The sequence below is a fragment of the Mobula birostris genome, chromosome 9 (assembly GCF_030028105.1).
Source record: "Mobula birostris isolate sMobBir1 chromosome 9, sMobBir1.hap1, whole genome shotgun sequence".
Lineage (NCBI taxonomy): Eukaryota > Metazoa > Chordata > Chondrichthyes > Myliobatiformes > Myliobatidae > Mobula > Mobula birostris.
The window spans coordinates 14,456,100-14,482,411 of record NC_092378.1 but is presented as its reverse complement, the minus strand read 5'-3'; the positions used below and the strand labels follow the sequence as shown (position 1 = coordinate 14,482,411).

At 41.4% G+C, this 26,312-nt stretch overlaps 1 protein-coding gene across 4 annotated transcripts in view; it reads left to right on the top strand.

Annotated features, from left to right (window-relative positions):
- Nucleotides 1-26,103, top strand: part of wif1 (wnt inhibitory factor 1) — a 98,103-nt gene extending 72,000 nt beyond the window's left edge. For 3 of the 4 annotated variants that reach the window (XM_072269337.1, XM_072269338.1, XM_072269335.1), the window contains 7 exons: nt 4,545-4,685; nt 5,777-5,872; nt 12,156-12,251; nt 18,151-18,246; nt 20,093-20,188; nt 24,463-24,558; nt 25,278-26,103. In XM_072269337.1, the coding sequence (XP_072125438.1) occupies nt 4,545-4,685; nt 5,777-5,872; nt 12,156-12,251; nt 18,151-18,246; nt 20,093-20,188; nt 24,463-24,558; nt 25,278-25,399 (743 nt within the window). In that variant the 3' untranslated portion in view covers nt 25,400-26,103. The remainder of the gene's footprint in view (nt 1-4,544; nt 4,686-5,776; nt 5,873-12,155; nt 12,252-18,150; nt 18,247-20,092; nt 20,189-24,462; nt 24,559-25,277) is intronic. The other variant, XM_072269336.1, reaches the window with a different exon arrangement.
- The last annotated feature ends 209 nt before the right edge of the window (nt 26,104-26,312 follow it).

Below are 26,312 nucleotides of genomic sequence, written 5' to 3'. Positions count from 1 at the left end.
GGGTGGTAAATCTGTGGAATTTGTTGTCTCAGACTGCTGTGGAGGCCAGGTCATTAGGTGTATTAAAGATGGAAGTTGATGGGTTCTTAATTAGGGCATGAAAGGTTACAGGGAGAAGGCAGGAGAATGGAGTTGCAAGGGAAATGGATTAGGAAATAGAAAAGGCATGTTAAAATGGCAATGTTATGATAGACATAGGAGATTTTAACATGCAGGTAGATTGGGAAAATTAGGTTGGTAATGGATTCTCAAGAGAGTGAATTTATTGACTGCTGAGATGGCTTTTTAGAACAGTTTGTTGCTGAGCTTATGAGGTGATCAACTATACTGGATTGGGTGTTATGTAAGGAAGTGGAGATGATTAGGGAGCTTAAGGTAAAGGAACTCTTCAGAGGCAGTAATCACAATATGGTTGAGTTCAACTTGAAATTTGAGAGGGAGAAAGTAAAGTCTGATATAGCAGTATTTCAGTGGAGTAATGAGACTACAGAGGTATGAGAGAGGAGTTGGCCAAAGTAAATTGGAAGGAAATGCTGACAGGGATGACAGCAGAGCAGCAATGGCTTGAGTTTCTGGGAAAAATGAGGAAGTTGCAGGATAGATGTATTTCAAAAACAAAGAAATACTCAAAAGGCAAAATAGTACCATGGTGGCTGACAAGGGAAGTCAAATCTAATGTAAAACCAAAAGAGAGGGCATACAACAAAGCAAAAATTAGCAGGAAGATGGAAGATTGGGAAGCCTTTAAAAACCTACAGAAAGCAACTAAAATAATCATTAGGAGGGAAAAGGTGAAATGTGAAAGCAAGCTAGTAAACAATATCAAGGTGCATAGAAAAAGCTTTTTCAAGTATATAAAAAGTAAAAGAGAAATGAGAGTGGATATAGGACCACTAGGAAATGAGGCCAGAGAAATAATAACAGGGGACAAGGAGATAGCAGATGAACTAAATGAGTATTTTGTATCAGTCTTCACTGTGGAAGGCACTAGCAGTGTGCCAGGTGTTGAAGGGTGTGAGGGAAGAGAAGTGAGTGTAGTTACTCTTACATGGGAGAAGGTGCTCAAAAAGCTGAAAGACCTAAAGGTACATAAGTCACCTGGACCAAATGAACTGCATCCTATGGTTCTGAAAGAGGTAGCGGTAGAGATTGTGGAGGTGTTAGTAATGATCTTTCAAGAATCATTCGACTCTGGCATGGTTCCGGAGGACTGGAAAATTGCAAAGGAGGAAGGCAGCAGAAAGGAAATTATAGACCAGTTAGCCCAACCTCAGTGGTTGGGAAGATGTAATAGTCAATTGTTAAGGATGAGGTTATGGACTCCTTGGTAACACAGGACAAGATAGGACAAAATCAGCATGGTTTCCTTAGAGAAAAATCTTGCCTGATGAACCTGTTGGAATTCTTTGAGGAGATTACAAGTAGGATAGATAAAGAGGATGTTGTTTATTTGGACTTTAAGAAGGCCTTTGACAGGGTGTCACACATGAGGCTCCTTACCAAGTTAAGAGCCCATGGTATTACAGGATAGTTACTAATATGGTTAGAACATTAGTTGATTGGTAGGAGGCAATGAGTGGGAATAAGAGGATCCTTTTCTGGTTGGCTGCCAGTGACTAGTGGTGTTCTGCAGGGGTCAGTGTTGGGACCGCTTCTTTTTATGCTGTATATCAATGATTTAGATGATGGAATAGATGGCTTTGTTGGCAAGTTTTCTGGTGAAAGGGCAGGTAGTGTTGAGGAAACAGGAAGGCTGCAGAAGGACTTAAACAGATTAGGAGAATGGGCAAGAAAGAGGTAAATGAAACATAATGTTGGAAAATGCATGGTCATGCACCTTGGTAGAAGAAATAAATGTGCAGTCTATTTTCTAAATGAGGAGAAAAATATCAACAATCTGAGATGCAAAGGGACTTGGGGGGTCCTTATGCAGAACGTCCTAAAGGTTAACTTGAGGGTTGAGTTGTTGGTGAGGAAGGCAAGTGCATTGTTAGCATTCATTTCAAGAGGTCTTGAATACAAGAGCAGGGATGTGATGTAAAGGCTTTGTAAGGCACTGGTGAGGCCTCACCTTGAGTATTCTGAATAGTTATGGGCTCCTCGTCTCAGAAAAGATGTGCTGGCATTGGAGGGGGTTCAGAGGAGGTTAACAAGGATGATTCCGGAAATGAAAGGGTTATCATATGAGGAATATTTGATGGCTCTGGGCCTGTACTCGCTGGAATTTAGAAGGATGAAGTGGGTATCTCATCAAAACCTTTCGAATGTTGAAAGAACTAGACAGAGTAGATAGGAAAGGATGTTTTCCATGGTGGGGGAGTCTAGGACAAGAGGGCACAGCCTCAGGAGAGAGGGGTGTCTATTTAAAATGGGGTTGGAAAGAAATTGCTTTAGCCTGAGGATGGTGAATTGGTGGAATTTGTTACCTCAGGCAGCTGTGGAGGTCAGGTCGTTTGGTGTATTTAAGGCAGAAATTGACAGTTTCTTGATTGGCAACGGCATCAAAGGCAATGGGGAGAAGGCTGGGAGTGGGGCTGAGGAGGGGTTAAAAAAGGATCAGGTGTGATTGAATGGCAGAGCAGACTGATGGGCCAAATGGCCTAATTCTGCTCCTATGTCTTATGGTCTAATGGATCAGCTGTGATGAAATAGAGGAGTCTTTATGGGCCAAATGACCTAATTCTGCTTTTGTGTGTACGGTGTTGTAGTCTTAACTCATCGGTAGTTTTCTGGAGACTATTTCTTAAGTGTAACGAGCAAGTATCAAAGGCAAGTATTCAATCCTGAAATAAATCAGTAGCCTCTAAAGCCTATTGAAAGCCTTCTTCCTGAGGAGTGGCTCATGTTGTCTCACAGGCTCCGATGATTAAACACTTAAAAATGGCATCTCGTTCACTTTTGAAGGTGCTTTGTCAATTTAGGTAGGGAGGGAGCACTTCCCCAGCCTTCAACTCTACTATCTAGTAACTAGTCTCTTCTCTACAGTGAGAATGACAATACACGTGGTAGACCCCAATCATAAGGCCATCTCTGGCCTCGCTGAGCTTGACGGATTCACGGAAGGTTTCATGGATTCATGTTCATGGATTGACTTACATCCAGTCTAAAAATCAAATTAGTTTCTGGTAAAGTGGTTGTTTGGGTCATGGAAATTTATCCTTACAAAACTGAGGAATCACTACCAAAAATTTTGAGATATAGAATAAAAATTAACTCTTGATAGTCATAGTCATACTTTATTGATCCCGGAGGAAATTGGTTTTTGTTACAGTTGCACCATAAATGATTAAATAGTAATAAAACCATAAATAGGTAAATAGTAATATGTAAAATATGCCAGGAAATAAGTCCAGGACCAGCCTATTGGCTCAGGGTGTCTGACCCTCCAAGGGAGGAGTTGTAAAGTTTGATGGCCACAGGCAGGAATGACTTCCTATGACGCTCTGTGTTGCATCTCGGTGGAATGAGTCTCTGGCTGAATGTACTCCTGTGCCCAACCAGTACATTATGTAGTGGATGGGAGACATTGTCCAAGATGGCATGCAACTTGGACAGCATCCTCTTTTCAGACACCACCGTCAGAGAGTCCAGTTCCATCCCCACAACATCACTGGCCTTACGAATGAGTAGTTAGAGTTGTGAGGAAATGATAACTGAACACAAAGAGAAAGAGACAACAAAGTTTGTTGATTTTTGTCAAGGGCTCATGTTAAAGAAAATCATGATATTGAGGGTTTTCTAGGAATGTACGTCCTCTGTAATGTGTATTAAAGAAAGTATGAGGTCTCATCAGTCTGCAACTCATGATTTAATTACAATTAAATGATTTAATTTTAACCAGCGCCATTACTTCCTGAGAAAACTAAAGAAATTTGGCCTGTCCCCTAAAACCCTCACTAATTTTTATAGATGCACCGTAGAAAGCATTCTTCTAGGGTGCATCACAACCTGGTATGGAAGTTGTCCTGTTCAAGACCGAAAGAAGCTGCAGAAGATCATGAACACGGCGCAGCACATCACACAAACCAATCTTCTGTCCGTGGACTCACTTTACATCGCACGCTGTCAGAGCAGTGCTGCCAGGATAATCAAGGACACGACCCACCCAGCCAACAGACTTTTTGTCCCTCTTCCCTCCGGGAGAAGGTTCAGGAGCTTGAAGACTCGTATGGCCAGATTTGGGAACAGCTTCTTTCCAACTGTGATAAGACTGCTGAACAGATCCTGACCCGGATCTGAGCCGTACCCTCCAAATATCCGGACCTGCCTCTTGGTCTTTTTGCAGTACCTTACTTTCCATTTTTCTATTTTCTATTTATGATTTTTAATTTAAATTTTTAATATTTACTAATTTTTTACTATTTTTAATATTTAATATTTGTAATCCAGGGAGCAGGAAGCGCAGAATCAAATATCGCTGTGATGATCGTACGTTCTAGTATCAATTGTTTGGCAACAATAAAGTAAATTTTTGATATTTTTCAAATGTTAAGTGCAGATTTTTTCTTTGTTTTTTTTGTTGTCCTGCCATTGTGCCAATTTAGTTGTGCAGATTGGATTCCCTTGTCTTGGTGGCCAGGATGGAGTAGCAGCTTTTGAGGTCACTGTGGTCATTATGGATGCTGAAGGGAATGTTATACTTAGAACCCCTCACAATGCAATATTCTTCAAAACTTGCCAAAGAGGTAAGCTGATCTTTTCCTGAATATTATACTGCTTGTCCCCGTCATTTTGATGTATCAGAAACCAGTGGGCTTAAATTTTGATCTTTTCAAATATGGATTGGAGGTGACATTCAAATTTATATTAGTGGTAACATAATCTTGCTAGAAATTTGGCTGCATAAAATTAGTAAAGCAAGTGCAACATTTGATAAAACTTAAAAAAAATACATTCACCATAGAAACCAAATACTTCAAAGGGAAATGTAATTTGAGCATCATAACACCAGTGCCTCGTTAAACAATTCATGATCTAACTTTGCTAAAATTTTAGTTTTGAATGACAATTTTAATTTATATTCACTGTAAATGGAGGATTCTTACTGAAACTTGGGCCTAAGCCAAACTCTACTGCCCAGCCACTTAGGGTTGAGGTGAATAATTAAGGCATGTTACTCTACCCATTTGATCCTACTGCTTTTCACTATTTTCCTGAACTTAACCCATTCCTTTGAGCACTCCTGTAAGAAGCCCACAGGAACAGAGTGAGGCCCCCTGTTAAATACACAAAAACTGGGCCCAGTTTGCCATCACTGGATTCCGCTTCAATTCTACCTTTACAGTTTTAGGTAACAGTGGATACGTTTGGATCCGGGCTTCTCTCACTATCCTTCCCCACTACTCCGTCCCAAAATACCCCGGGAAATGTATAAACTTTCCTGTAATGGGATGGCTTGTATTTTTTTCTACTGAATTGGAATTTGTATTAAGTTGTGGATGTTTTGAACAGAGAATTGTTACAGACAGATGACAAAAGTTAATGGTATGTTGGTACTACAAATTTAAAATTAAATTTCTGGTAATTCAGCACAAGAAGACATATGGTGAAAAAGAAAACACTACAACTTATGAAAACATGCTTTAAGTACAGAGAACCATCTTGCCCGGTGGCAATTTTTGGAAAAATGCTGTTTTACTTAAATCTATGTTTATATAAATTGTAGAGAGTTTACTGTTATTGCTACATATCTACTACCTTCTTAACATTATATATTATAACAATAATTATATCTGCATAATATATTAAATATTTACAAATCTCTTTATGTGCCAAGCCAAATGTCCGGGGGGATGTCGCAATGGAGGTTATTGTACAGAGAGACAGGTTTGTGAGTGCCCTGATGGCTTCTATGGACCTCATTGTGAAAAAGGTAACATTTAACAGAAATAAGACCACAGGCTATCATTTAATTGTGATTTTGAAAAAACGCTGTAATAAGATGAATGATTTTTTTTTGTAAATGTCAAAGATTGATCAGTTCTGTAACTAATACATTGCCTCCTCTACATGGAGACAGTGTTTTTTTTTCCCTCGAGTTGTTGCTTCAAGCTATCCAGGGAAGGCAGGGAAAGTTGGCAGGCAATTCACCTGGCAGCTCTTGCACACTTTCTAGCAGCCGGTCAAAGAGCTGCTTTGTTTGGCCTCTTGGCAGGGATGTGATGTAGAGAGCCTCAAGAAGTGAGAAGATTAAAGGAACAGGAGAATAAATTTATGGAAAAAAATAAACAAATTAAACTAAAACTATTTGAGCTATTTCGTAAGCCAAAAAGAGGGAATTAAAATGAAGTATTATGTTAAGAAAATATTTCAATTTCAGCAATATCCTGTAAGGAAAAATAAGCAGTCCTCTTACTCTGAATGAACAGCAGCTAACTCAGCGATGCCTATCCTGGTGGCCTTGGGTACTTAACCAATGTTTCACATTGGGAGCACGAGTAGATTTCTGCAAGGAAACAATGATCATTTGGGCACGTTTTGCCCTCATCCACATTTCTGGGAGAAAGACGTTCATTGACTCAAAAAATAAAACTTCTCGGATATGTAAAGTTTAAATGTCATGCAAGTTTAAGTTTTGAAATCCGATAATTTAAATTAAAGCATGAAATTTATTTTGGCAATTATGCTCACCTTGATCATTATATTTGGTCTTTCTATTCTTTTCTGGTATAAGTGCACAGAGCTCAAAGAGTGAAATATGTTGTATTAATTTACTTTATGTGTGGCAATGTAGATATTTCATATTGTATTTTAAGGTTGTTCCTTCCCCTGCCTCCCATCTTGCCTCCCACACATTTCCTATACAACAGGACAGTCCAGGAACAGGTTCTTCAGCCCACAAAGGCACTTCCTCCTGCTGTTTATGTCCTGCCTCAGTTTTCTGACGTTTACAACAGGAAAAATTAGATCATTGAGCATTGCAGCCCAGTATAAGCTCTTTGTCCCAACCTTTTAACTTACTCTAAGATCAATCTAACTCTTCCCTTCTAAATCACCCTCTGTTTCTCTGTCACCCATGTGTCTATCTAAGAGTTTCTTAAATGCCCCTGATGTATTGGCCTCTGTCACCACCCTGGCAGGGCATTCCATTCAGCCACTACTCTCTGTGTGAAGAACTTACCTCTGTCATCCCCTGCTATGCTTTACTCCAATATCCTTAAAATTGTACCCCTTTGTATTAGTCATTTCTGCCCTCGGTCTCGGTTGTCCATTCTGTCAGAATCAGAATCCTTTATTATCGCCAAGTATGTGGACACGTACAGGGAATTTGATGCTGAGAATTCTGTGCCTCTAATCATCTTGGACACCACCTCCTAACAAGATGGTAATTGTTCAGGTTTCTGAATTATCAGTACATTATAAAGTATTCCTTTTAAATGTACAGCATAAAAATGGACCATGCTCAGGGCTTGAGCAGGCCCTGAAATGTTACATATCCTGTAGTTTCCTTATGTTGGGGGGTCTAGGACTAGAAGGCAGCCTCGAAATCGAAGGGTGTCCCTTTATAATAGAAGGTGTCCCTCTAGAATAGAGATGAGGAATTTCTTTAGCCGGAGGGTGGTGAATCTGTGGAAATTATTGCCGCAGGTGGCTGTGGAGGCCAAGCCATTTGGTATATTTAAAGCAGAGGTTGATGGGTTCTTTATTAGTCAGGGTGTCAAAGGTTACGATGGGAAGGCAGGAGAATGGGGTTGTTGTTGTAGTTCCTTTCCATGCCTTCTGGTGTATCAGGTGGCAAACCTTGCCATTTCTTTAGCATTTTTATCTGTTTTTTTTTAATGAGGCCAACTTGCTAGCTCGACACTCAACCCAGCCTGGATGGAAAGTGTGTAAGCAGTCGGCTGGATTCGAATCCAGGACCACTCGCCTCGAAGTCCGGTGTGGGTGCCATTACACCACCGGCCGGCTAAGAAAGGGGTTGAAGGGGATAATAAATCAGCCATGATGGTGTGGCAGAGCAGACCCAGTCAGGGGTGCAGGGGTAGCTGCAGCGCTCTGAAACGCGATCGGCACCTCTTCAAGAAAAAAGCCAAAATAAACAAGCTAATTAATTAGGTGCCGCCCAGGGTGATTTGAGTCTCTCAGAAACTGCTGATCTCCTAGTATTTTTACGCACAACATACTCTGGAGTTTACAAAGGATGGTGCCAAAAACAAAAAAAGAAATCCAGTGAGTGGCTGTTCCATGAGCAAAAACATCGTGTTAAATCCACTCGCTGGATTTTGTTTTGTTTTTGGCACCATCCTTTGTAAACTCCAGAGTATGTTGTGCATAAAAATCCCAGGAGATCAGCAGTTTCCGAGAGACTCAAATCACCCTGGGCGGCACCTAATCAATTAACGCAACACACATCAAAGTTGCTGGTGAACGCAGCAGGCCATGCAGCATCTCTAGGAAGGGGTACAGTCGACGTTTCGGGCCGAGACCCTTCGTCAGGACTAACTGAAGGAAGGGTTAGTAAGAGATTTGAAAGTGGGAGGGGGAGGGGGAGATACAAAATGATAGGAGAAGACAGGAGGGGGAGGGATGGAGCCAAGAGCTGGACAGGTGATTGGCAAATTAATTAGCTTGTTTATTTTGGCTTTTTTCTTAAAGAGGTGCCGAAGGCATTTCAAAGTGCTCCAGCTACCACTGCACCACTGGACCCAATGGCCTGAATTGCCCAGTTCTGCTCCTATGTTTTATGGTTTTATGGTATCCTAGACTCGGACAGCAACACTATACATCAGGAGCATCACTGTCATCTTTGGCTGGAGACTAGGAGGAATGTGGGCTGCCAGGGACTTGTCAGGGAGGGTTTGTGCACTTGGTAAAGATAGAAAAAAGAATGAATATGATGAATCACACGAACAGAAGTAACATATTTCGGAGAAATTTAGAGTCCAGCAGAGGAGGACAAAGGGCTTAATTAGGAAAGGGAATAAAGATTATGAGAGAAAGCTGGCAGGGAACATAAAAGCTGACTGTAAAAGCTTTTATAGATATGTGAAAAGAAAAAGATTGGTTAAGGCAAATGTAGGTCCCTTACAGTCAGAAACAGGTGAATTGACCTTGGGGAACAAGGACATGGCAGACCAATTGAATAACTACCTTGGTTCTTTCTTCACTAAGGAGGACATAAATAATCTTCCAGAAATAGTAGGGGACAGAGGGTCCAGTGAGATGGAGGAACTGAGGGAAATACATGTTAGTAGGGAAGTAGTGTTAAGTAAATTGAAGGGATTAAAGGCAGATAAATCCCCAGGGCCAGATGGTCTGCATCCCAGAGTGCTTAAGGAAGTAGCCCAAGAAACAGTGGATGCATTAGTGATAAATTTTCAAAACTCTTTAGATTCTGGATTAGTTCCTGAGGATTGGAGGGTGGCTAATGTAACCCTGCTTTTTAAAAAAGGAGGAAGAGAGAAACGGGGGAATTATAGACTGCTAAGCCTGATATCGTTGGTGGGGAAAATGCTAGAGTCAGTTACCAAAGATGTGATAACAGCACATTTGGAAAGCGGTGAAATCATCGGACAAAGTCAGCATGGATTTGTGAAAGGAAAATCATGTCTGACGAATCTCATAGAATTTTTTGAGGATGTAACTAGTAGAGTGGATAGGAGAGAACCAGTGGATGTGGTAAATTTGGATTTTCAAAAGGTTTTTGACAAGGTCCCACACAGGAGATTAGTGTGCAAACTTAAAGCACACGGTATTGGGGGTATGGTATTGATGTGGAGACAGAATTGGTTGGCAGACAGGAAGCAAAGAGTGGGAATAAACGAGACCTTTTCAGAATGGCAGGCAGTGACTAGTGGGGTACCACAAGGCTCAGTGCTGGGACCCCAGTTGTTTACAATATATATTAATGACTTAGATGAGGGAATTAAATGCAGCATCTCCAAGTTTGCAGATGACACGAAGGTGGGCGGCAGTGTTAGCTGTGAGGAGGATGCTAAGAGGATGCAGGGTGACTTGGATAGGTTAGGTGAGTGGGCAAATTCATGGCAGATGCAATTTAATGTGGATGAATGTGAGGTTATCCACTTTGGTGGCAAGAACAGGAAAACAGATTATTATCTGAATGGTGGCCGATTAGGAAAAGGGGAGGTGCAATGAGACCTGGGTGTGATTGTACACCAGTCATTGAAAGTGGGCATGCAGGTACAGCAGGTGGTGAAAAAGGCGAATGGTATGCTGGCATTCATAGCAAGAGGATTCGAGTACAGGAGCAGGGAGGCACTACTGCAGTTGTACGAGGCCTTGGTGAGACCACACTTGGAGTATTGTGTGCAGTTTTGGTCCCCTAATCTGAGGAAAGACTCTTACCATAGAGGGGGTACAAGGAAGGTTCACCAGATTGATTCCTGGGATGGCAGGACTTTCATATGATGAAAGACTGGATCGACTGGCTTATACCCTCTGGAATTTAGAAGATTGAGGGGGGATCTTATTGAAATGTATGAAATTCTAAAAGAATTGGACAGGCTAGATGTAGGAAGATTGTTCCCGATGTTGGGGAAGTCCAGAACGAGGGGTCACAGTTTGAGGATAAAGGGGAAGCCTTTTAGGACCGAGATGAGGAAAACTTCTTTACACAGAGAGTGGTGAATCTGTGGAATTCTCTGCCACAGGAAACAGTTGAGGCCAGTTCATTGGCTATACTTAAGAGGGAGTTAGATATGGCCCTTGTGGCTAAAGGGATCAGGGGGTATGGAGAGAAAGCAGGTACAGGGTTCTGAGTTGGATGATCAGCCATGATCATAGTGAATGGCGGTGCAGGCTCGAAGGACCGAATAGCCTACTCCTGCACCTATTTTCTATGTTTCTTAATTTGAACAATTCCATCTGGTGTTGGCTTCCCATTTTTTTCACTCAGAGTGTGCACAGACAGGCTAAAGATTGGCCAGTTTAAAGCTGCTTTTGGTCCTTTATTTGGAACATTGAATATGTGATTAGTTTGGCAGCTCACTCATCATTATTGGCAGTATCCTGAGAGCAACTTACCTGCTGCCTCGTTTAGTAAAAAGACCTGCATTTAAATAGAAACTTTCATCTTTTACTTACTGCCTGTTATGCCGCTGGTGTTTAGGGCTGCAATGAAAGTCTTCTATCTCTATCTGTCCATACAGTTGCACAGAGATGTAGGAGGATTCTTCATCGCTGTTTCAGTAACAATTTTTTTGCCCAGTCAGCGTTGTTGGCTCTGAGCTGAAACCCCGAACCTGGAGGACCAGTGGACCACTCTTAGCGTGACCTCTACCCTCTGACCTGCTTGGCATAGGTGACCTCTATCAAAAGCCAAAGCACACGATCCTGACCAGCCAAAATAGGTCTCTGGGTCATTGAGGCACGCAAGCCTCCATACCCTACGGCAAGGTTGTGGTCCTCTTGGAGGCTTTCATCTTTTGGGATCTCCTAAATACCTTTATAATCAATGAGATTCTTTTTTGAAATGTAGACACAGCTGCAATGGAAGGAGGTAGCAGCCAGTTCACACAGAGTAAACAGCCAGGAACAGCAATGTGACAACCAGTTTCAGTAATGTTCAGAGAGGCTAAGTATTGTCCAGAATGCTGGTGATGCTGCTCTGACTTCTCTCAAAATAGCGCCATGGGATCTTTAGTTCTCAGCCGAAAGAAGTGATGGGGCCCCAGTTTAACATCTCATCTGAATGACCTAAAAGTTAGGACAGGGAGCATAAGTATTTGGAACCAGCAAAGGGATACGTGAGTGTGTAGTTCTAAAAAAGAACTTCTTGAGGGAAAAATACATTTAAGTAATGAAATGTGCGAGGGAGGGTTGGGAATTTGGAGTGTGATGTTCTTGTTTTTTTTTCCTGTCTGAGCGATCTGTTAGTTTTTTTTGTGTGTGAGAGAGGGGTTGGGGTTTAGATGCAATTGTTGCTGTTTTTTTGTGAGGAGGGGCTGGAGATCTGATGTTATTGTTGCTTTTTTTGCGAGGGAGGGGGTTGGGTGTTTGGGGTTTTTGATGTTCTAGCTGTTTTAGCTGTTTTTCTGTATTTCATGGCTATCTGGAGAAGTCAAATATCGGAGTTGCATTGTACATGCATAAATTGACAATAGAATGAACCTTTCAACCACTGAATTTTACGACATGCTAAACTCCAACTCCATATATTCTCCAAGTACATTTAACCTCCCTCTTTCTTTTAGCTCTGTGCATCCCCAGATGTCTGAATGGAGGACTGTGTGTCAGTCCAGGATTGTGCATCTGTCCTCCTGGATACTTCGGTATTAACTGTGATAAAGGTAGGAGATGAACACTCACACTTAGTTGGTGATTTCCTTTGTGCACAATCATAGATATCTCTGCTACAGAATGCTATTGACATGTAATCACTGAACACCACCAGGTCAAATTTAACACCAAGGACTCACACGCACAAAATCTGGTGAACAGTTGCAGTCGAAAAAGTGACACTTACATCTGTTGAAAATCAGTGCTCTCCTTCCAGTTGTTACTCGTCTCTTCCAGCAGCCTGACACTTAAGTAACAACTTTCCCTCCCGCCCTTAGTTTCAGTCCAGACTTATGATTTAAAGTTGGCAGCTGCTTCAACAGGATTGATATAGGGAGAGGAGATTTAAAGTCAGTAGCGCGGGCCTGGATTGGAGTCAGATAGAAAAGTTTGGCATAAAGTCTAAGCGTGCTGGAGAAGCCAAGCAAGTTCCAATAAGATGTTTTTCTATTCCTTTTTGGAGCTTGTTAAAAGTAAACTGAGAGGCTTATCATGCTTCATAATTTTATGAAGGTAGGGCAGTTTTAATATGGGAATTTTAACTTCCATATTGACATAAAGGAATTAGTTCATCACTGGAAGGTAGCATATTTTTGTATTGTGATATCCAATTTATTGTAGCAATATTTCCTAGAACTTCTGTGGGGGCAGGAGATTATGAGATTTAAATTGAGGCAGTTCTGGTTGATGAATAACTATGAATGCAAGTGAAACTAATAGCAATGAAAATGTGAACAAATTCAGCATTGTGTACTAAAGAAGAACAGCACAAAATGGCCACAAAGATTCTACACATGGGCAAGGCAATGGAGCAAACACTGAGTGCAGCAATATGGACGTATGTGTTTGTAGATTATGCTCGTGGTGCATGTTTTAAAATATATACAGAACAGTTTGTAACTCAGAGAAGCAAAGGCTCCAGATGCTAAAGAGCAGCCAGAAAAGAGGAAGGAGCAATAAGAAACAAGAAGAAAAAATAAACTTATAAAGATTTAAATACCACTGGGAAGTATTATAAGAAAAGCAAACCATACAAACTATAAAACTGGGACATTGAAAGAAACAAGCATCAAATGTTCAGATATTACTTACGTCTGATCAAGGGCAGTGACTGAACATCTTGAACATTTCCAGTTGATCAAAAAGAGCTAGCATGGATATGTACAGGATAGGTCAAAGTTCAAAGTAAATTTATGATTAAAATTTGTATATGTCACCAAATATTACCCCAAGATTTATTTTCTTACAGGCATTCACAGTAGGGCAAAAAATACAACAGGATCAATGAAAAGCTACACACAGACTGACCAGCAAGCAATGTGCAAAAGAAGACAAACTGTGCAAATACAAAGAAATAAATAATAAAAATAAATAATATTGTGAACATGAGTTGTAGAGTCCTTAACAAACATAGAACATAGAATAGTACAGCACAGTACAGGCCCTTCAGCCCACAATGTTGTGCTGACCCTCAAATCCTGCCCCCCATATAACCCCCCACCTTAAATTCCTCCATATACAGTACCGGTCTAGTAGTCTCTTAAACTTCACGAGTGTATCTGCTTCCACCACTGACTCAGGCAGTGCATTCCACGCACCAACCACTCTCTGAGTAAAAAACCTTCCTCTAAAATCCCCCTTGAACTTCCCACCCCTTACCTTAAAGCCATGTCCTCTTGTATTGAGCAGTGGTGCCCTGGGGAAGAGGCGCTGGCTATCTACTCTATCTATTCCTCTTATTATCTTGTACACCTCTATCATGTCTCTTATTATCTTGTACAACTCTATCATGTCTCCTCTCATCCTTCTTCTCACCAAAGAGTAAAGCCTCAGCTCTCTTAATCTCTGATCATAATCCATACTCTCTAAACCAGGCAGCATCCTGGTAAATCTCCTCTGTACCCTTTCCAATGCTTCCACATCCTTCCTATAGTGAGGTGACCAGAACTGGACACAGTACTCCAAGTGTGGCCTAACCAGAGTTTTATAGAGCTGCATCATTTCATCGCAACTCTTAAACTCTAGCCCTCGACTTATGAAAGCTAACACCTCATAAGCTTTCTTAACTACCCTATCCACCTGTGAGGCAACTTTCAGGGATCTGTGGACATGTACCCCCAGATCCTTCTGCTCCTCCACACTACCAAGTATCCTGCCATTTACTTTGTACTCTGCCTTGGAGTTTGTCCTTCCAAAGTGTACCACCTCACACTTCTCTGGGTTGAACTCCATCTGCCACTTCTCAGCTCACTTCTACATCCTATCAATGTCTCTCTGCAATCTTTGACAATCCTCTACACTATCTACAACACCACCAACCTTTGTGTCGTCTGCAAACTTGCCAACCCACCCTTCTGCCCCAATATCCAGGTCGTTAATAAAAATCACGAAAAGTAGAGGTCCCACAACAGATCCTTGTGGGACACCACTAGTCACAATCCTCCAATCTGAATGTACTCCCTCCACCATGACTCTCTGCCTTCTGCAGGCAAGCCAATTCTGAATCCACCTGGCCAAACTTCCCTGGATCCCATGCTTTCTGACTTTCTGAATAAGCCTACCGTGTGGAAACTTGTCAAATGCCTTACTAAAATCCATATAGATCACATCCACTGCACTACCCTCCTCTATATGCCTGGTCACCTCCTCAAAGAACTCTATCAGGCTTGTTAAACACGATCTGCCCTTCACAAAGCCATGCTGACTGTCCCTGATCAGACCATGATTCTCTAAATGTCCATAGATCCTATCTCTAAGAATCTTTTCCAACAGTTTTCCCATCACAGACATAAGACTCACTGGTCTATAATTACCCAGACTATCCCTACTACCTTTTTTGAACAAGGGGACAACATTTGCCTTCATCCAATCCTCCGGTACCATTCCTGTGGACAACGAGGACGTAAGGATCCTAGCCAGAGGAGGAGCATATTCTGGGGAATATTCTGTCAGGCCCCGGGGACTTATCTGTCCTAATGTATTTTAACAACTCCAACACCTCCTCTCCCTTAATATCAACATGTTCCAGAACATCAACCTCACTCATATTGTCTTCACTGTCATCGTTCCCTCTCATTGGTGAATACCAAAGAGAAGTATTCATTGAGGACCTCGCTCACTTCCACAGCATCGAGGCACATCTTCCCACCTTTATCTCTAATCGGTCCTACCTTCACTCCTGTCATCCTTTTGTTCTTCACATAATTGAAGAATGCCTTGGGATTTCCTTTACCCTACTCGCCAAGGCCTTCTCATGCCCCCTTCTTGCTCTCCTCAGCCCCTTCTTAAGCTCCTTTCTTGCTACCCTATATTCCTCAATAGACGCATCTGATCCTTGCTTCCTAAACCTCATGTATGCTGCCTTCTTGCACCTGACTAGACTTTCCACTTCACTTGTCACCCATGGTTCCTTCACCCTACCATTCTTTACCTTCCTTACCGGGACAAATTTATCCCTAACATCCTGCAAGAGATCCCTAAATATCGACCACATGTCCATTGTACATTTCCCTGCAAAAACATCATCCCAATTCACACCCGCAAGTTCTAGCCTTATAGCCACATAATTTCCCTTCCCCAATTAAAAATTTTCTTGGCCTCTCTGATTCTATCCTTTTCCGTAATAATGCTAAAGGCCAGGGAGCAGTAGTTGCTGTCCCCCAGATGCTCACCCACTGAGAGATCTGTGACCTGACCCGGTTTGTTACCTAATACTAGATCTATTATGGCATTCCCCCTAGTCGGCCTGTCAACATACTGTGACAGGTATCTGTCCTGGACACACTTAACAAACTCTGCCCAGTCCAAACCCTTGGAACTAATCAGATGCAAATTAATATTAGGGAAGTTAAAGTCACCCATGATAACAATCTTGTTATTTTTGTACCTTTCCAAAATCTGCCTCCCAATCTGCTCCTCGGTATCTCTGCTGCTACGGGGATGCCTATAGAATACTCCCAATAGAGTAACTGCTCCTTTCCTGTTCCTGACTTCCACCCATACTGACTCAAAAGAAGATCCTACTACATTACCCACCCTTTCTGTAGTTGTAATAGTATCCCTGACCAGTAATGCCACCCCTCCTCCCCTTTTTCCCTCCGCTCTATCCCTTTTAAAGCACTGAAATCCAGGATATTGAAAATCCATTCCTGCCCTGGTGCCAGCCAAGTCTCTGTAATGGCCAGTACATCATAATTCCACGTATGTATCCAAGCTCTCAGTTCATCACCTTTGTACCTGATTTTTCTTGCATTGAAGTACACGCACTTTAGCTCCCCTACCTTCCTACCTTTACACCCTTTATCCTGCTTCTCTTTCCTCAAGGCCTCTCTATATGTTAGATCTGACTTTACTCCATGCACTTCTTTCACTGCTCTATCGCTCTGGATCCCATCCCCCTTGCAAATTAGTTTAAACCCTCCCGAGCCATGCTAGCAAACCTACCTGCAAGAATATTGCTCCCCCTCGAGTTCAGGTGCAACCCATGCAATCTGTACAGGTCCCACATTCCCCAGAAGAGATCCCAATGATCTAAAAATCTAAAACCCTGCTCCCTGCACCAACTCCTCAGCCACGCATTCAACTGCCATCTCCTCCAATTCTTACCATCACTGTCACGTAGCACTGGCAGCAATCCTGAGAACGCCACCCTTGAGGTCCTGTTCTTCAGCCTTCTGCCTAGTTCCCGAAACTCACACTTCAGGACCTCATCCCTCTTCCCACCTATGTCGTTGGTGCCAACACGTATCATGACTTCTGGTTGTTTTTCCTCTCGTACCAGGATGTCTTAGCTTGTGTTCAGTGATCAATCCAGTGTTGTAGTGAGTGAAGTTATCCACACTGGTTCGGGAGCATATCCAATGAGCCCAATTTTTCGAGGAGTTGTGAAAGTACTGCACAGAGGAACGTGTATATTTATTATTTATCTTCAGGAGGTATTGGATTAAATCATAGCTGAGCTTGATTTTTTTTTTCAAATTACAAATTTTTGTTGAGCTGACAAGAAAACTGAGCAGCAGGAAGGGGGCAGGCTTTCAGGGATAATTGAGAACTACTTACACTGGCAGACCATGCCAAATGGCATTCCACAGGGACTTTGCTTGACCATGCTTACAAATTACATAGGTGATAAAACAGAAAACCACGTCTCCAAAGAGAGATGTCATTGTGAATAAGGAAGTTGGAAACATTATAGAAGTGGGCAAAATTGTACCAAATGAATTTCAATATTGGCTATCCAATTTAGGTCTAAGAAGGATAGAATTAAGTAGTTCATAAATGGAAGCCCAAACAGTTACTGATTTTAGAACATGCTTGTACTTGAGCAGGGGACAGCCATTTTTGGAATTGTCGGCCTTGCATATTCCTGTCCCTTGGGCTAATATTAATACCAAAGCAAAGGGGAATAATTTTCAAGCAGTAATTGACTGAACCTTTCTTTTTACAAAAAGGACAACATTTTAGATCCGAGGTGCCCAAACCAACCTAATCATATGCATTTACATATTTACATTCGTTAGATTCTGGTTGAATTGGGTATATAACCTCATAAAACAGTTGGGGCTGTTGGTCTAGCTCAATACTTTACACAAGTCAGGATGATTTAATTAGTATTACAGCAGATGAGTAGCCAGTTTGAGATTCTTCTAGTTCCAGCAATGGTTAAATTAGGTAAGGCCGGGGTGGGGGGGGGGGGTGTGGCAGAGGAGGAGGGAGTTGATCTGTCCTGAGCCAGATTTAGATTTGTTGTGTTGGACGGTGTTTGAATTTTGTGCCTGAGTGGACCTTCACAATTTTGTAAGTTATCTCATGGACAATGTTCTGAAATGTGATCTTTTTAAATGGTCTAATATTTTACATTAGGAATTAATTCATTCATCTTATTCTTAATTTTTTTTTGTTTTATTTCAGCAAACTGTACCTCAATCTGTTACAATGGTGGAACCTGCTTCCATCCTAACAAATGCATTTGTCCTCCGGGATATGAAGGGGATCTGTGTGAGAACAGTCAGTATCAACCTTTACTCATCTATTCCCTTCTCTCTCACATGCCTCTATTGTCCGCTTAAATGCATCCACGGCAGTTGTCTCAGTCACTTCCTATGGCAAAAGAGTTCATATTTATTTACTGAGATACAGTGCAGAATAGGTTCTCCCAGCCCTTCGAGCCATGCTGCCCAGCAACCCCCGATTCAACCCTAGGCTAATCACAGAATAATTGACAATGACCAATTAACCTCCCGCTGGTACATCTTTGGACTGTGGGAGGAAGCCCATGCAGTCACGGGGAGAGCAGACAAACCCCATACAGACAGAGCTGAGAATTGAACCTGGGTCGCTGGTACTGTAAAGTGTTGTGCTAACCACTACACTACTATGCCACCCCATTTTCCTCAGCCAATAAATAAAAATCCTTTTGATTCCCTCTTATCAGTTCCTAGATGACAACTGTCTACTGATGGCCCTTAGTCTGGCAATTCCTCTGAAGCATAAATAACCTTCATCTTCCCCTCCTCCTTCTCTTTCTCCTGTGGTCACTCTCCTCTACTACCAAATTCCTTCCTTTCCCACACTTTATCTTCTCTATCCACCTGGCTTCACCCATGACCTTCTATATCCTCCTTCCCCTCCATCCACCTATTCATTCTGGCATCTTCCCCCTTCCTTTCCAGTCCTGAAGAAGGGTCTTGGCCTAAAACATTGACTGTTTATACACTTCCATAGATGCTGCCTGACCTGCTCGGTTCCTGCAGCATTTTGTGCGTGTGTTGCTTGGGATTTCCAGCATCTGTAGACTTTCTCGTATTTATGCTATATGCTTCCCAAACCTTTGATATTTAAACATTAAAACTCTGTTCAGCTGCATCTCCATGTTGGTAGCTTTTACTTTGCTGACTTGCCCTGGAATCTCCCTGGATCTGAACTTCACTGGGGGTTTTCCAGCACAGGGATCCTCTATGCCATCATTGAGTGGATATGGCACTCAGCTTCTTTCCCAATCCTGATTATGTTTAGCTGTATGTTGCTGCTTCTCCATTTTTCTGCTCTGTGTGAATTTCTTTATTTGCAAAGTGTCTATGCCTCATCCAGGAGTTTATTTTGAATGAATCCATGAGCATCTTGACATGACTGAACCTTGGTGCATGCTCTTCCGCATGGTAATTCCTCTATTCCTCTGACCCTCAATTAAACTCACACTTCTGAACACTCACCGTGTTGCAGTATTGTGGTTCTCCCTTCCAAGTCCCGTGGTCTGTTCCTTCCACCCACCAGCTTGCTCAGCACCAGGGGACTTCCTAACAGTATTGTGTATCTGCTGCTATGTTGTAAACTTAGCCCCTTCACCTCTCCCACTCCTGCCAATTTCTTTCTCACTGCCTCTCAGTAGTTTCTTGCTTCCACTTCAAACTTTTGAGCCAAATCTTTTTTTAAAGCGAAAAAAACGAATATGCACTTTAATTTTTCAACTAATAGTTCAACCCTTTACTCTGACCCTCAATTAAACTCGCACTGCATTCTAATTCATTTCACTGTAAGCCTTTCTTTTTGGCAAAGCTTAGCTCAACTTATTTTCATAAGACGTGCCCTCTAGTTCAGGCATTTGATGTATTTATGAACGAATCCATTACTTGTACATAACTATCAGCTGTTTCGTCCTGAACTGTTTGTGTGAAATATAGTTCAGTGTCTGCTCCCATATTGCATCTGTATATAAAATACTTTTCATAAACTTATTTCAATAGGTTTCAATAGGATTTTGGTTATATCAAATGTAAGTTTATTTTTTGGATTCACTGCGGGGTATGAGGTTGATAAGAGTTGAAACTCACATGTAGATCTTTCTTTGATGCAGGTAAATGTCGACAGCCTTGCAGAAATGGAGGGAAATGCACTGGGAGAAACAAATGCAAATGTGTTAAAGGTTACCACGGTGACCTGTGTTCTAAACGTGAGTACCTTGCTCTTTTTTTTAAATAAAGGCCCATTATTGTTATAAACACACAGAATTCTGCAGATGCTCAAAATCCAAAGCAACACACAAAACGTTGAAGGAAACGAGAAAATCTGCAGATGCTGGAAATCCCAGGAGCACACACAAAATGCTGGAGGAACTCAGCAGGCCAGGCAGCGTTTATGGAAAAAGTACAGTCAACGTTCTGGGCCGAGGCCTTTCGGCAGAACTGGAGAAAAAAAGCTGAGGAGTAGGATTAAAAGGTGGAGGGAGGGGAGAGAGAAACACAAGGTGATAAGTGAAACCTGAAGGGGGAGGGATGAAGTAAAGAGCTGGGAAGTTGATTGGTGAAAGAGATACAGAGCAGGAGAAGGGGAGTCTGATAGAACCGAAGGCCATGGAAGAAAGAAAAGGGGGGACGAGCACCAGCGGGAGTGATGGGCAGGCAAGGAGATACCATGAGAGAGGGAAAAGGGGATGGGGAATGGTGAAGGGGTGGCCGGCTTTACCAGAAGTTCGCGAGATCTATATTCATGCCATCAGGTTGGAGGCTATTCATGCGGAATATAAGGTGTTGTTCCTTGAAGCTCCTTCAGTAATTCCAAAAGACTGAAGTAGGGTAAATACTGAAAGGCTTTTATTCGCAGTAAGACGTTACCTCCATGCTGAGTGTCTGCCCCTGGTCTGAGGGGGAGGAGCAGGGCGAAAACGCCTTTATTCAGGGATCTGTGGGAGGAGCCACAGGGGCAGTCAGCAGAGGGGCGTGTCCAGACAGGTAACCCAGTTACAACATATATATATATATATATATTGCTTACCACATTCCTCCAACCTGAGTGTGCTCACGACAGTGGAGGAGGCGGTGGATAGACATATCGGAATGGGAATAGGAAGTGGAATTGAAATGGGTGGCCACTGGGAGATCCCGCTTTCACTGGCGGAAATGTTGGAGGAACTCAGCAAGTTAGGCAGCATCCATGGAGAGGAATAAATCGTTGACATTTCGGGCCGAGACCCTTCATCAGGACTGGCAAGGAAGGGGGAGGAAGCCAGAATAAAAGGTGGTGGTGGTGGTGGGGGGGAGGGGTTTGATTTGTTTTAGGATTCTGCAAGGATTGCTTATCAGCTCCAAAGTAACGATTAAATGTTACTCTCCAATGCCCAGATATGAATGCACTGAATAAAAATGAAACGACGGCCACGTGCAAACTATAACAACACACACAAAATGCTGGAAGAACTCAGCAAAAGGTGTGGGGAGGAGATGGAGGACAAGCTAGAAGGTGATTGGTGAAGCCGGGTGGGCTTTAAAGGCCAATTATTATTGTGTTTTATTGAAAGAATTCTCTAAAGGAAATTAATAAAATGTGTAATTGTGATGACTTTCCCAGCATTTAGCTACTTTTAATCTCAAAGCTCCCTTTAACATTCTGAGTGTTCTAACTCTCCAATTGTTTCGGCAATGTTAAACCATAGTAGCTTCTGGAGTACATTGGTATCCAGAAGTTGCAAAATGGTCATAGAGATTATGATCAGTGATCTTTGGACATCAGAGGTGAACCTAACATTGGCTTCATTCAGTACTGTATTTTAAAACGTGTTCTGCTTCTAACACACTCTGGGGCTACAGCTGGGGGGAATGAATCAGCAGAATTGAATGCAATGGAAAAGAAAACGGAGTGCAGCAGAAAAGGAATGCTTATTTGATATCGTACAATACATTTTTTTCTGATTAAAGCCACTTTCACCCTTTTTGGCCACTGTGATACTTAAAGTGAATAAATGTGATCTGGATAAAGTCGCTTTGTATCATGTTTTCTATTTTCAGCTTCATCACTTGGGTGGAAAGTTGATCAAGCCATTCCCCGTTCTTTTCTCAAAGCAGATTTCGAGGGCATGTGCTATCATGAGAGGCTGGATAAACCTGGGTTGTTTTCTCTGGAGTGTCCGAGGGTGAGGGAAGATCTGATCGAAGTTTACAAGAGAGGCATAGATGGAGTGGACAGAGAGTATCTGTTTCCCAGAGCTGAAGTGTCTAATACCAAACGGCATGCATTGAAAAGGGATAGGTTCAAAGGGGATGCGAGGGGTAGGTTTTTTACTCAGAGAGTGGTGGATGCCTGGAATGGTGGTAGAGGATTTTAAGTGACGTTTGGATGGGCACATGGATTAAGGAAGATGGAGTGATAAGAACATAATGTATGCGGTGGTGGGGTGGTACATAGTGCTTGGGTGTTTTTGATTTGCTTTTTAGCTGGTTTGGCACAGCTTTGTAGACCAAATGGCCAGTTCCTGTTCTGTACTGTTCTATGTTCAGGTTGAATTCCAGTTACTCCTGGCTTCGGAGTTGCTGGGGAATTATGCTTGGCAATAATATTTACAGGATAGCGTGCCACCAGCTATTGTTTGCATAGGAAGGTCACCAGGGATTCTGAAGGGTTTGCTGGAATTCTGAAACAATATCGCATGATGAGCAATTAAAGCAGAAAATGCTGGAAACACTCAGCAGACCTGTTATCAGATCTTAAATACAACAGATTCTGCAGAAACTGTGTGTTGCCCTTTATCAGATCTGAACTTTCAACTCTGTTTCTCTTTCTGCAGATGCTGCCTGACTTAAGACCATAAGACATAGAAGCAGAATTAGGCCATTCTGTCCATCGAGTCTGCTCCACCATTTCATCATGGCTGATTCTGGATCCCACTCAAACCCATACACCTATCAGGAAGTGATCAACTTCCACCTTAAATATATGCACAGACTTGGCCTCCACTGCAATCTGTGGCGGAGCATTCCACAGATTCACTACTCACTGGCTCAAACAATTCTTCCTCACCTCCGTTCTAAAAGGTCACCCCTCAATTTTGAGGCTGTGCCCTCTAGTTCTGGATACCCCCACCACAGGAAACATCCTCTCCACATCCACCCTGCCTAGTCCTTTCAACATTTGGTAGGTTTCAATGAGATCCCCCAGCATTCTTCTAAGTTCCAGTGAGTACAGGCCTAAAGCTGCCAAATGCTCCTCATATGTTAACCCCTTCATTCCCAGAATCATTGAGTCTTTTCCTGTTTTGCTGAGAATTCCTGGAATTGCTGAGTCTTTTCCTGTTTGTACTTACAATTTCCAACATCTGTTGTGCTTTTGATTTCTGTGACACTGGGGAAGAAGAGAAAATCTGGAGTTAGTTTTGTGAAAGATGAGAAGTTGATTTAATTCAACATTGTTATGGTACTGATGCAAATACTGTCTGAATTACTTCAGCAAAATTTCAGTATCATTAGCAAAGAAAAATTAAATGAAGGGGGTAAATAACGCACCTTACTATTCAAACTCACACATGCACCATAACTACTTTGGTCTTGCAACATTTACTGGGCTTTGTGATGAACTGAAGCTCTGGCCTGCTCCAGCTGTAGTGATGCCTGACTTGACGTCTTTCATAAAGCTTCAGTTCTGAAGCTATTTGCTTACTTTTACTGTTTGCATGATTTGTTTTTTTTTTGTCCCTCTCTCTGTGCATTGGGTGTTTGATGGTCTTTTTATTAATGGGTCCTTTTGAGGTTTCTTTGTTTTGTGTAAGGAGATGACTCTCAAGGTTGTATAATGTATTCCAATCACAAACAAGAGAAAACCTGCCGATGCCGGAAATCCAAGCAGCGCATGCAAAATGCTGGAGGAACTCAGCAGGCCAAGCAGCATCTAGGAAAAGAGTACAGTCAATATTTCAGCCCAAAGCATCATCTGTACTCTTTTCCTATATGCTGTCTGGCCTGCTGAGTTCCTCCAGCATTTTCTGTGTGTTGTATAATGTATACATACTTCAATAATAAATGTACTTTGAATTTTGAATTAATTTGGCTTTAGCAAAGGAGTCTTATCTGTCATGAAGGGAGGTGGGGAGAGAAGGAAAAATGAATCTAATCTAATCTAGCTAAATGGATAAGATATAATAATGATCTACATTAAGCACCCAAGTCCAAACGATCATTCAGAACAATTGTCACAGTTTACTTAAAAAAATTACCAGTTATAAAACATGTAAAATATTCCTATCTTAACATCAGCCTAAAGAGCAAATTTAACATTAACTGTCTGGGTGAAGATGAGAGGATTTTTAACAGTAAAAATAATTATTTGCCAGACGAAACTTTTATTGCCATATCAACTGCAATTTTAACAGGCTTTAATATACTTGGAGAAACTGAGTGTATCTTAAGTCGTGCAAGAAAAAGGAGAGAAATTCTAATTTCATGCTTTGCTCCTTTGCAGCTGTTTGTGAACCTCACTGTGGACCACATGGATCCTGTATCGAGCCCAACAAGTGTGAATGCAGGGAAGGCTGGCACGGAAGACATTGTAACAAGAGTAAGTGGGAACAGAAGGGTATGCAGCACTTCTGATCTATTTCACAGCCCTTTTTGTGCCAAATAATCCAGACAATGTATTTGATCTTAAGAGTGTATAAAATCCAAGGCAATTTGATACCTTTTAACTAATTTTAAGAAAAGGAATGGAAACAGGAGAACACAATACAGCCCTCTGTGTTGGCTTTGCCATTCCATAAAATCTTGACTAATCATGCTCCTTGTTCATTTTCCCACCAGATTCCCATATCTTGTTAGCATCCTTAAAATTATCAGTCTCTGTCTTAAATGTACTCAATTCAGGGACGTCCACAACTCTCTGAGGTGGAGAATTGCAGCGCACTGAGACATCTCTCTACACTACTACTGTAGTTTATTTGTCTGTGTTTTATAGAGATGCATCCAATCAATATACCTACACCAGAATAAAGTTAACACTTTAATGCTGTATTTGATTTCCCTTGCAAACCAAATTTCAGTGCAACATCAATTATTCATTATATGGAGAGTGCAGCTAATTGCTGTAAATTGAATGCAGAACAGATCTTTTGAAATCCTGTCAGTTTAGTGTAGCTTTGTTGACATATTCCTGCTGTTTACTGTAAGAAAATTCTTCCAGCAGGTCTGCTTTGCAACTGTTCCAAAATCGTACGAAGTGTACGGATGCTGGAGATCTATCAATCCATTGTTTTCAGAATCTTTTTGTTGATTTTTTTTAAGGATATGGAGCCAGTCTAATGAACACCCTGAGGTCAGCAGGCTTCAAGCACAGACAGCGTACGCCTTTACCTAAAGAGAATGTTGAGAGTCACATACCACCCGAATCTAATTACATTTGGTAAAAGAAAAACATCTGAAACCTTTTACTGTATATACAGTTTACAACTCCACCAACCCAAATGAGTACTAAGTTCAAAAAAGCAAAGTCTGTAATGGAAAAACCACTCGTCTGTTTTGCCATGTTATCTTCAGAATGCTAATGTTGGAGTAGCTCTCTAATTACTTGAGAATATCCCTTTTATCTTCTGCATTTTAACAGAATTACTAAATAATTTTAGCCCAATTATTTTAATATGTAATGCATCATGAATTTAAATTAATAAACTTTTACTCAATAGTTATATTTCATGCAACAATAAATATCAAAGAAAAATTATTTATACATGTCATCTACCACTTGTTGGCATACCACCCAACAAGGGGTCAGTTTATATATTTAAGTATGTATATACTCATGTACACGAAATACATATTGAATGATTTAAATATTCAGAATATCTTTGATTTGCATCAGCATTAAAGTTGCCTAGAGATCAAGTAAGTGGTCACTTAACTCCAGCTGTAGGGCAATTTTAATCAGTTTGTTGCTGTAAATCTTCCAATAAATGGACCCATTTTATACTTCCTTCTGCAATTTAATAGGATTCAAAACAAATAAATTCTTCTGTCATGCTTTTCACTTTCTGTTATAATTCATGCAAATATATTTCAGTGGAATTCTTTGTAGCAAATGTAGACAAAATGTGTAACTGAAGTCTCATAAATAAAGCCGTTACATGAAAGTATAATGCAAATTTTGGTTTGAATACCAACAGAATATAACCACAAAATATTCTTTATTGATGTTAGAATGTGTATGTTGGTACACATACAATTTTCACCAGAGCAATGTTGTTAACAGACCATATTTCTTCACCTTTTATTAGATGCTTAATGATTTTCAGTTGTAAAATGATCTTAGTTCAATTTTCAAGG